The sequence below is a fragment of the Nymphalis io genome, chromosome 24, assembly GCF_905147045.1.
Source record: "Nymphalis io chromosome 24, ilAglIoxx1.1, whole genome shotgun sequence".
Taxonomy (NCBI): domain Eukaryota; kingdom Metazoa; phylum Arthropoda; class Insecta; order Lepidoptera; family Nymphalidae; genus Nymphalis; species Nymphalis io.
The window spans coordinates 7,837,861-7,850,318 of NC_065911.1; the positions used below are offsets into that span (position 1 = coordinate 7,837,861).

Consider the following 12,458-nt stretch of genomic DNA (forward strand, 5'->3'; position numbering starts at 1 on the left):
TTATAACAAATTAATTTTAAATGTAGATGATAAAAATAATATCCTGGGACATTCACGCACGGCCATCTGATCCCAGACTAAGCAGAGTTTGTACTATGGAAACCAGACAACTGATATACTACATATACTACTTTTCTTTTGTAAATACATACTTACATAGATAATTATATTCAGACTCAGAACAAACAGATATGTTCATGCACATTAATGTCTGTCCTGGGTGGGAATCGAACCCACAATCTTCGGCGTGAAAGGCAAATATCTACCAACCACATCAACTGGCCCGCCCGATATTATTACTTTTTATGGTGTGGTCCGTATTTTTATCCTTATTTATATTAAAGAAATACAAGTGTAAATTATTGGATTACTAACAGTTTCATGTTCTACAGTAAAAATATATATAATATGAGTGCAGTAAAATATTTAATTTATCACGATGCAATTAAAATTTAAATACACTTTAACTAAAATGTAAGTAATATACGGTAATAGCATGTAAATGTCCCACTGCTGGGCTAAGGCCTCCTCTCCCCTTTTTAGGGAGAAGATTTGGAGCTTATTCCACCACGCTGCTCCAATGCGGGTTGGTGGAATACACATGTGACAGAATATCAGTGAAATTCGACATATGCAAGTTTCCTCACGATGTTGATGTTGTCCACCATAATTAATCTCGTGATGGTGCGGGATCACCATCACGAGATGAATTATGGTGGACGAGTGGTTCGTGCCAGGGCGTGAACCCACGATCAGCGGTTAAGATTTACGCGTTCTTACCAATTGGCCATCTCGGCTTTTTTAAAGTATATAACTTTTTTTAAATATATATAGATAATTACACCCACACAAACAGACATATTCACGCACACAAATGTCTGTCCTGGGTGGGAATCAAACCCACAACCTTCGGCGTGAAAGGTAAGTATCTACCAACCACGCCAACCAACTCGTCAAATACGAAGACGTAGTGCACCAGTGTGTTAATATTGATGTGTCTCAATCCGACGATTGCATTTCATGATCGTAGAGATTAGACGCAGGACGAACAGATTAACGTGCTTTCCGAGACAAGCGAGTGTAAAACTGGCTTCCTATCTACTGGCTACTATTTCGATATTTTTAAATAAATGTACTGAAGTATTAATATTGTTATGTAGTTTATACATGTGGTATTAATTTGGTTTTGATTTTAATTGATTATTAGGTACTGATTATTCCAATTATTCCTCCTTTACTCCACCCGTGGCTTTGCTGTGCTCTTCACATTTTTAGGAATATATATATATCAAAACTATAAAAAGTACTAAAAATTGTCTATGATTTAATCTTGATATTCTTCATAAGATTGACAGTCCGCCTCAAGGCCGCGTGTGAGCAAGGTCTCTCAACTCAGTGACTATTAATACGTTAATAGTACATAGGTGTCATACAAAGACTAAAGACAAATTATTACAATAATACTCTTGTGACTGACTTACCTAATGGCTGGTCTAAGGCGGTTATTTACCGATTTGAATGATCAAAACTTCTCAGAGGACTTTAAATAAATGTAATTAATGTACATACAGTTAAGTAGTGTGGTTACTGCTTATAAATAATTTTATTTAAATTAGAATTTACTGATATTTAAAATTGACAAAATTATTTACTAAAGTTAAGTTTTCCTACACAATATGATAAAATATATTTACATATACGAGGTAAAGTATTATGGTGGTCATTTATATCCATAAAATTATTGTATGTATATCTTATATGAAAGATATATTCAGTGTATAATTCAATATGTTCGTAAACGTTAAAAAATATTTTTTATTTTCATCCTTTTTTTATTGTAGTTATTATTTTTATTTAATTCAATTCAATTTCTTTATGTACATAGAATGAGTTACAAGAGATATTACGTTATTGATATGTAGCTTACAATCTGCCTACCTCTTCTATCTATGGAATTTCCCCAAAATAATATCCTGTATTGACGTGGAGTGGAGATGGCCTGGTGATTAGATCACGTAAATCTTAACCTTCACGCCCGGGCACGAACCACTGAATTGTCATGTGTTTAATTTGTGTTTATTCATTTCGTGTTAGACGGTGAAGGAAAACATCATGAGTAAGCCTAACGTTGGAAAAATGCCTTACGCGTTTCCCCCACGGGAACAGTGGGGAGGGGGGTATATGGGACTCGCCGGAGTCCAATGCGCCGAGTGCACCCCGAATATCGGAATAGCCACTAAAAAACCAACAGTACCCTTTCCATCTTAACCAGGAGCGCCACAGAATCACTTGCGCCTGCTACCGTGACGAAACCTGTATGTTTAATTTAACTGAAATTCTGCCACTTGTGTTTTCTAGAAACTGACATTGGAGCAGCGTGGAATAAGCTCCAAGCCTTCTCCTCAAAAAAGGAGAGAAGGCCTCAGCCCAGCAGTGGTTATTCAAAAGCTGTTACTGTACTTTTATCACGTATCAAATATTTGAAGTCACATAAGAGTTAAAAGATTAAGAGTACCGCTGATTGGTTTTCTACTTTAAAGAAGATGTGCAATGCAAAAGAGAATCTGTTTAACATAATACACAAAATTTCAACATGTATCTTTCAATTAAAGCAGTCATCAATGTGTAGGCCTAAAAAAATTTTTGTATGTGTTGTTCCAATGATATTTTACGTCTATTTATAAATGTCATTAAATAGTCTAATCATGTTGTTTGGGCGATTTGTTGTCTCCCCGTCAAATAAAGAGTTCATAAGTGATAAAGTGATTCCTCTAACCTCATACACTTAGTTCAAGCAATATTTTACGGTACACATAGCCAAATGTCTTAGTGAGGCATAAAGCACACACAGGTTTCCTTTTGTCTACATTGTTCACGAAATTATATATTGGGAACGTCGTTACTTTAAGTGATTTTATAATTTTGTTTATTTGTGAAGACGACGTTGGTTTCATTTGACATATCTATATATAAATTATCATATGCTTAAAAGAACTATACAATATTCTTTAGAAATTCAAAATATATGCAAGGAAAATAACTTAAATATATTACCGCGGGTATATAATAAAAATGAGATCCAATCACATTAGGAGTGTGTAAAAGATGAGCGGACGAAATCAAATATTGCAACTTAAGGCACGCTCTTAAATTAATATTAACTAACGCATATTACTTAATGCAAAATTATACATATGATAAAAACCGTAGGGTTAGTATTCCAGCCATTCTAAGTTATTCCTTGTATTTTATCCTAAACCTACTCCAAAGTTTCTGAAAGAAATAGTCTATATTTTTATCATATTAACTTTTGTATTACGGTGCACAATAAAGCTGTAAATAAGAAAAATTTATAGAATATGTGACGTACAATAGGGAATTGAACCTAAGCACCTTCAATAGCACCAACTAGCTTACGTAGACTGGGCCAAGTACGTGTTATCCTATTTGTCGGGCCGGTTGGCGTGGTTGGTAGATACTTGACTTTCACGCGGAAGGTTGTGGGTCCGATTCCTACCCAGGACAAACATTTGTGTGCATGAACATGTCTGTTTGTCCTGAGTCTGGGTGTAATTATCTATATACGTATGTATTTACAAAAGAACTATATATAGTATATCAGTTGTCTGGTTTCCATAGTAGCTCGTACTATCTGCTTAATTTGGAATCAGATGGCCGTGTGTGAATAATGTCCCAGGATATTTATACGTCTTCCATAGGTTACCAGTTCCTGAAGGAACGAGGGAGTGTCGCTTGTATATATGATTATAGAACTAACAGAGAACACAGATTACAGTTTTTTATTAAAGCGCGTTAAATAAGAACCGGTCAGTTTGGATATCGATGAGAAAAGGGTAGTTGAACGCATGTGGCGCTGTAGTCGCGCGTGTAACCAATACAAACTATTTGGTTTCCTCTATATGAATGAAGAAAGTACTCAAACTCATTCCCAAAAAAAACTAATTCTTCTTGTTTCTAAAGATTGTGTTGTCTTATAAATTGAAACAAATTTATATAATTGAAAAAAATATATTAATTAAATTCGTAGTGTAAATTCTGATAAGAAATTAATTAGAAGTTTATTCCGGTTCAGAATAAAGTCCTTAATAGTCCATTCAGATGTGGATTTATGTCACCGTTGTCTGACAGATGGCTCTTAGATTTTACTTAGAAAGTATTAAATATTTATATACATAAGAATTTTATTTACATTAATAACTGAAATAGCTATATATAAATCTTTTGTACTTCCCCGTTAAATTGAAAGAATTTCTGGGCGAAAATCAACCAGCCATTGGAGACAACAAATCTCGTTTTTTGTATTAAATGTTATTAATAATGTCAGATGTCTGATATTAAATGAAAGAAATAATTAATAATAACTTTATATTTAATAGATTACAATAGTATTAAGTAGATATATCTTAAATAGTAAACAATATTTATATTTCTACGTAAGTCGCCATGTTTGCTACACCGCAAATGTTGAAGCCTCTTCGAATTCTGTAAAAATTGAAAAGTAAGTATAAAATATTTCTAATCGCCGACTCTAATAGTACAATTTATATTTGTTTCGGAGTCAGAGATCCACCAATAGTGCTGCTTATGTAAATAAAAACCCTAGAGTTAGATAATACTACAAACAAATTGTGTACAAATTGTTTCTTTTGGATGTGTAAATAAATTATTATTATTATTTCGGCTTTCGTTATTTAAAAGTTCGATAAAGTGTTTCTGATAGGGTACAATAAAAGCTTGTTAATTAAATTGGGTCAATGGAGTTTTCGCTTATTAAGGAGAAGGTGTGGGTCTAATTCAAACCACGGTGGAGTGCCTTTACTTTATTTAGAAATTAATCTGACACGCAGGTTTTCTAACGAAGTTAGTAACAAAGTTATCGTGAAAGCTCACTGCTTGCTTTAATTTGAACCTGTTTAGGTCCATACGTTTATATACAACTAGACTATTTTGTAACTTCTATATTACCTGATTGTCGCATTCAGACAAATACACTCCATTTTTATCTTATCTTCTTTAAGGTACCACTTTTCGTATATTACCTCATATACCCATCTTCTCCCCACTGCTTGCCCCACCAGTTTAAAAGAATCCAGTACTCCGGCGTGTATCCAACTAGCAGCATCGCGTGGTTCAAATTCCAGGGAACGCACAATGGATCATCGTAAACGCCACCTCTATTGAAATGATAGAAGATAATATTTGATCACATATTTGTATGCATATAAATTAATACTTGTTCGTATTCTATGCGTTCAAATACCGTTCATTCGATTGATTTAAAACTTGGTAAAAACTTCAAATTAAAAAATTTAAATACCAGGACTAAACGGGAGAGTCAGCCCAAAAAAAAAAAAGAATTTTCCAAATCGATTCAGAAATAACGGTGTTCTGAAGAGAAAAAAATACAATAGTATTGAGAACCTCTTTCGTTTTTTGAAGTCGGCTAAAAAACTAAACCACAATTATTTTTTTAAATGGATCAAATCTAATCAATCTACTTTCAACCTACACAGGTTTACTATTTCTCACCTGTAAAGTTGGAACGTAAACGGAGCGGCATTCACGGCAACAGCTAAGGGTCCAATAGTTGCTAAGGCCGTCTCAATTGCATCTTCATCTCCCTTCGGTAATGTTGCCCAACGACGAGCTCGTGCCCTGATCGCTTGCCTTTTGTAATGACAGCGATCTCTCTACAATTATAAATTTAGGGGTTATTTTGGAACGCATATGTCAATCGCAGCGGACTTGGTATTTGGCTGATTTAATTTTTACAAGTTCTTTCTTTCATTTCAGAATAGCCAAGCAGACGATCCATCCCGGAACCAAAATGCAAGGACGTTTGCTTTGAGCGATATAGGTACGCTTGTTATTTTGATACTACTAAGTTTACTATCGTATTTATGTATCAAATCTTTCGCCTATTACTAAAGATACGATTGACAATAAGGTTTACGTATAATAAGTCTAGGTTAATAAATAAGTAAAATATTTAGCGATTATATAAAGTATTAACGTTACTTATTAAATGTTTGTTTAGTGAATAATAAGTTAAAAAAGCTGTTTCGAATTTATCCGAATGTCAAATCAATAATGACAGAAAGGGAAATTCTAAGCAAAGTTTATAAGTAAGGTCGTTAGTTGAAAGATATATATATATATATATATATATATATATATATATATATATATATATATATATATATATCTAGATAGATATATTATTAATTGTTATAATTGTTACTACTGTTATAATGTTTTTATTGCCATTTATCGTAGTGTAAAATTAAAATATTTTGAGCCGCAATATTTTTATTTAAAATACCTGGGCGACCAACTTCGGTCGACTCTAATAAATATGTATTTTTTGTCATTTTGAAAAACAACAATTACTTTTTTTTTAATTTATAGGTGAGCGGACAAGCAAATGGCCCATCTGATGGTAAGTGGTCACTATCGCCCATAGACATTGACGAGGTTAGAAATAATAACCATTCCTTACATCGCCAATGCGCCACCATCATTAGGAACTGAGATGTTATGTCCTTTTGCCTGTAGGTACACTAACTCATATACCCTTCAAACCGGAATGCAACAATACTAAGTGTTGCCGCTTAGCGGCAGAATATCTGATGAGTGGGTATTGTTTATTCAACAGGAAAAAAAACATTTAATACTTTAAAACTGTAAAAAATATCGTAAGACTTTACAGGTAATCAATTTCGATTTTCATATGTCACAGATATGGAGACAAAAGTTATCTACGAAAACATACATATATACAATCAGGTACCTGTTTATTTTCCGGTTAAAATGGATAATATTTGAATATTTTAAAATATAATTGGTTTTAAGGATGTACAAATGTTCAATGTCGATTATATATTAATTGACTCAATGATAGCGTATCGTTACCAGCGACAACTAAGCAACAATAATATAATATAAATGTACATACGTATAGAAAGATTGTTAATTTTACTTTTCGTGATTTTACTGGCTTTGCAAGCTCGTCTGGGTAGGTAACACCCAGTCATCAGATATTCTACCGCAAAACAGCAGTACTTGGTATTGTTGTGTTTCGGTTTGAAGGGTGAGTGAGCCAGTGTAATTGCAAATAATAAGGTATAATAATAATAAGGTATAATAGTAATAAGGGACATAACATCTTAGTTCCCAAGGTTGGTGGTGCATTGGCGATGTAAGCGATGGTTAACATTTCTTAAAATGCCAATGTCTATGGGCGCTGGTGACCACTTACCATCAGATGACCCATATGCTCTTCCGCCTACCTATTCTATATAAAAAAAAAATAGTAAAATAAATGGATGTTATATTGTATAGTTATATTGTGTTTTCAGGCAGCATTATAATCAATTACAGTTTTATATACAATATCCACGTGGACACCTCCACATCCATAACTCGTTAATATTAACTCACCTTCCCAAGATAAGGATAGTAAGTTTCCATCATAAGTCCGTCTCGGGCCGCGTACCTCATAGCCGCTTGCAAGGATCCCCCATCACAGCCAAGGTTACCATCTTTCCAGCTACAGTCGACAATCTGCTGTGGACTGTAGGTATTAAAAAAAATTAGAATAATTATATTTAATTAAAACAATTGAATATCAAATCGTGACTTTCTCCAGTCATTTCGTAATCATTCTCATCCTCGTTTTCGTCTGATAAATCATTTATGTTAATTATAATTCGTTTTGGTGTCGTATTTAAAGCCTCGTTTCCATTTTGATTTATTTTTCTTTTCAACAGCATGAGCTTTCTTTTCACTAAACATCCCTTCATTCTTATCTAATGTCACAATTATTTCAAATGCTATAATTTGCATTAAGCATTCGAAATAAATGTGCCATTTTTATTGCGACGTAAGGTTTAAAAATTTGATTATTAAATAAGAACAATGAATAAACTAAAAGATTGTACCAATATATAAGAAAATATTAATAAATAAAATGGTATGACTCTTCAACCCGCATTGGAGCAGCGTGGTGGAATAAGTTCCAAAAACCTTCTCCTCAAAAAGGAGGAGGGAGGAGGAGGAGGCCTTAGCCCAGCAGTGGGACATTCACAGGCTGTTACTTGTGACTCTTCTAACGCTACTTATATTGGAGTGCAAGGCTCGTGGTAGTAGTTAGGACAAACTTGGTATATTCCGGTTTAAAGGACGAGTGAGCCAGTGTAACTACAGGCACAAGGGAAGTAACATCTTAGCTCCCAAGGTTGGTTGCGCATTGGTGATGTTCGAAATGTTTAATTTCTTACATCGCCAATCTCTAAAAAAATAAAAAAATATTAAAAACTCCTCCAAGCTGATTTAACTGTATGTATGTTTTAAAGATAAAGCTGTGTGTTGATAGTCAATAATTCAGTAAATTAATTGTATATATTTATATAATGTAAGTAATTAAATAATATGCAACATTATATGCTTCACGCTTATCAACATAAATAAGAACACGTATTCACTAATTAATTTTAATTTGCATCATGACTGTAACGTCAGTCACTCTTATCAATGTATACGTTTGCTTAAATAAAAAGTATAAATTCTAAATTTAAATATTTTTCATTACCTAAGTTCTCCCCAATCTCCGTGTTTCTTGTAGAGTTGTGCTTGCAGTGCGTGAGTGACTGCAAACGCATAGCACGCCCCACAGTGCCACTGTTCCTCTCTCCGTGGATTAAAGCCTTGGGCACGCCAGTCAAACTAAAAACATAGTTACCTTTTTTAGTTCTAAATATTCTAAAGGTTTGTTAAAACCAATATTATTATCCGCACTAAAATTATTATTGAAATATTATTATATTTTTGTTTTTAACTCCCGCAAATTTGCCATCACACTTATTGGGGCACATATGTTTATAAAGCTGCGTATAAATTACGCGCAGCAAACTCTCGAACATTGGCTCGCGTGGCGGCCCCGCGCTATGAATACGGGGTGAAACGAGTGCTATGGAAAAGAGTTAGAGGGTTTGGCGCGCGTAATGTTTACATAGGTTCAATCCCGCATCATCATATAATGTGCTTATATTAATTTACTACATTACCCTATTCGGTATAGTGCGGTATTTGTTTTCATGATACGCAGTTCTTTCTTGATCTTCAGCTGGATCAAAGAGTGGTATAGTTTTTATTAACTTCAATAGCTGTCTTATATAAGCGAAGATTGGCTGAAATCATAATAAAATCGATTTAAAATTAACATCTTCGTTAGGTGGATAAAAGTTATGGCCAGCTTATAGGGCCACAGATCATGGACTTAAATCCAGTTGGGTAGGGCTAATAAAAAAGTTGGGTTTTCCTGTTAAGAAATGGTCTGTAGTGGTCCAGATTCTTGAAGTTGGCAATAAAGCACGTAAAGCCGTCTGGATACCACTCACTCATCACATATTCTGCCGCCAAATGGCAATATACTGAGTAGTATTGTTGTGTTCCGGTTCGAAGGGTGTGTCAGCCAGTGAAACTTCAGGCACAAGGGATATAACATCTTACTTCCCAGGAGGTTGTCTCTTACGGTTTCAATTTCTATGGGCGGTGGTGTTTACCATGATCTTAGATCAATGGACATCATGGTTGCTGTCCATTGACAAACGTACTGGCAGATATATGTCAGTGATAATAAATTTAAGCGGGTATACGACGTCACTTATTTTATTAGAATAGCAACACCACACATCGTGATGTAAGTCATATAGGCTGGTCGGTTGTCAGACGTCAAGTTGTAAAAATATAAGACGGGTGCCTATTTTATTATGCAGCCGATTGATGGAAATATAAAATATAATGGTGTATCTGTCGGTAGCGCGTGTGATTGTTTGTCGAGCGACCCCCTTGGTCTCTAGCTTTCGGGACAGCGTATTTAATAAAATCAACATATTGGACGACAATGGCGGCCATGGCAATCCAATTGAATCCGCGACATATATATGCGAGTATAGTTTTCAAAACTTACCCAGTCCCCAAAATGGTTGAGATGTAAAGAGTAGCTCTTCTCTCCAGCCAAGTATTGCTGATTGTGCTCCGCTACACGTTGCAGATTATTCCGCCATATTGACAGAGCAGATTTTTCATGATGAGTACTTAAGTACATCTTATTATATGCCGTCTGCAAAGTTAATTACTTATAATTATATACGTAAATAATATTGTATCCGAAATAGGGCTACAGTCGGGAAGAATGTTCTGCACTAGTCGCCCCCGCCTTGCTGGCCCGCAAGATGCCTCGTCACGCCTCATGTCGCATTACCCATATATTCGCAAAGGGTATCAAAACCTATAGGGTATTTCGCGTCGACCTAGCATCACGAAATTCGGCAAGAAGCAATAACTTGTAGGACAAGTATAGGGAAAAAACCGAAAACCCTAAATATTAATTTGAAAAAAAAAATAAGGAAAAAATTGGTGACGAACAAATTAAAGGAAAACCTATGAAAAGTCTAAATCTTAAAATAACCTAGTAAATCTTTCAGTATTGTGTGGTGGTACGGAATCCTCAGAGCGCGAGTCCGACTCGCACTTGCCCTATATTTTATTTTCTCTAATCAATTCTTGCTTCATTTACATTACATATAAATATTTTATTTATTGACTACATACTAATGAACGTGTCTCCTGATATATGATAGTATTTTATTCTCTGGAATTTATATTTTTCTTTGAAATCAATATATTGTAATTATTTATGAACATTTTTGTACGTATGTATATTTTAGGTATTTTTTTCAATGTTTGATGAAGAAACACCGTATCTTGGGATATGGGAACAGTTAAAAAATCTTCAATCTCAATAAACAAGATCGAGCTCACATATTTAAATTTAGAAGCGAATTTGTTTATATTGTACATTATACAAACTATATACTAAAATTATTATCATCATATTCAGCCCACATTAATCCACTGCTGGACATAGGCCTCCTCACAGGCGCGCCAATTCTCCCAGTCTTGTGCTAATTGCATCCATTGAGCACCTATTTTTCTAAAATCGTCCGCCCACTGGCCTTCTTGTTCCTCTAGGCCATTAAAATTGTCTATAGTATAAATTGTACTTACTTTGTATTCATCCCAATGGGTGTCTGGCACATCACTATTTATCAATAAACCATCGACTATGTGTTGGAAATTATACATCGAATTTCTATTCTCACTAACATGACAATCGCTCACGTTATAATATTTCAAATATTCTCCAAACCTTTCAGTTTTCTCCAAAAAATTGAAAGTGTTCACAGCGAATTTCTCCAATTTCGAATTTTCCTTACTCGAATCAACACATCGACTCTGTCTATAAGATTTGTATTTATTTAATAGATATTTAATTTCAGACGCCGTTTCATGTATTTGTAAATCACAAGTTATTAATGATAATTGAATTAAAAAAAATAATAAAATCATTTCAGTTGTTGAAATTATTTGATTGAATATTTATTAGAATGTGAATAAAGCCGATGAAGATTTGTCGATTCATCAATTTTTTTTAAATTATAGTGTAAGCAACTTTGATTTGTATTTTTACTGCGATAGAAATCAGAAGCGGATTTGTCAGGTGTTCTAATAAAATTGTATAAATAGCTATTATTAAAAATGCTAATAAGCGGTATTGTTGTTGCTCATATTGTTTAATATTGACAATAATTAAATCGCCTATTCACTGGTTTCAGTATTGACGATTGGCAATTAATTATTTCAAATGAACATTTATTTAAAACTATATCGAGGAAATTGCCAGCATACGATAAAAAACAGAATATATTCCGAATTCTAATAAAACAAATGTTATATATATTGTATATTTTAAGTCTTTATGATAGAATCACAATCACGGTTTTCCAATACCCCATTTTTTGACACAATATTTGATTCAGTAACAGCCTGTAAATGTCCCACTGCTGGGCTAAGGCCTCCTCTCCCTTTTTGAGGAGAAGGTTTGGAGCTTATTCCACCACGCTGCTCCAATGCGGGTTGGTGGAACACACATGTGGCAGAATTTCGATGAAATTAGACACATGCAGGTTTCCTCGCGATGTTTTCCTTCACCGAAAAGCACGAGATGAATTATAACAGAAATTAAGCACATGAAAATTCAGAGGTGCTTGCCCGGGTTTGAACCCACGTTCATCGGTTAAGATTCACGCGTTCTTACCACTGGGCCATCTCGACTTATTTTATATTTGATTCGGTTTTACAAATTACCGTTGGCCTTATAACCTCTCGTGATGACTCTCGTGGTTAGAATACGTGGATCTTAACGACGATGACTGCGGGTTCAAACTGGTTGGATTTGTCATCTAACTTTCATGTGCCTTATATTATATTAGGTTCTATGAAATTAGCGTTTTGTCGTACTGACCACTTTGATCTGAAATATTTCCTCTTTGGTTAAGAATTCCAAATTCAAATTTATAAATTCATTTAGCTGG

General features: G+C 34.3%; 1 protein-coding gene across 1 annotated transcript; it reads right to left on the minus strand.

Moving 5' to 3' along the window:
- Nucleotides 1-4,412: 4,412 nt before the first annotated feature.
- Nucleotides 4,413-11,433, minus strand: LOC126777898 (procathepsin L-like). The gene is made up of 8 exons (XM_050501197.1): nucleotides 11,092-11,433; nucleotides 9,992-10,144; nucleotides 9,087-9,209; nucleotides 8,612-8,745; nucleotides 7,462-7,594; nucleotides 5,551-5,711; nucleotides 5,061-5,195; nucleotides 4,413-4,503 (listed from the first exon to the last, which is right to left on the minus strand). Exons 1-8 carry the CDS (start codon nucleotides 11,431-11,433, stop codon nucleotides 4,443-4,445), a joined length of 1,242 nt encoding a protein of 413 aa, XP_050357154.1. The 3' UTR covers nucleotides 4,413-4,442.
- Nucleotides 11,434-12,458: the final 1,025 nt, after the last annotated feature.

Bases quoted from the DNA above. Each gene is read 5' to 3' on its own strand.
- LOC126777898 (XM_050501197.1), bottom strand. From the start codon at position 11,433: ATGATTTTATTATTTTTTTTAATTCAATTATCATTAATAACTTGTGAT. The intron at 10,145-11,091 runs GTAAGTACAATT...TTAACTTTGCAG, and splicing joins CCCATTGGGATGAATACAAA to ACGGCATATAATAAGATGTA. The intron at 7,595-8,611 runs GTAATGAAAAAT...TAATACCTACAG, and splicing joins GGAGATTGGGGAGAACTTAG to TCCACAGCAGATTGTCGACT.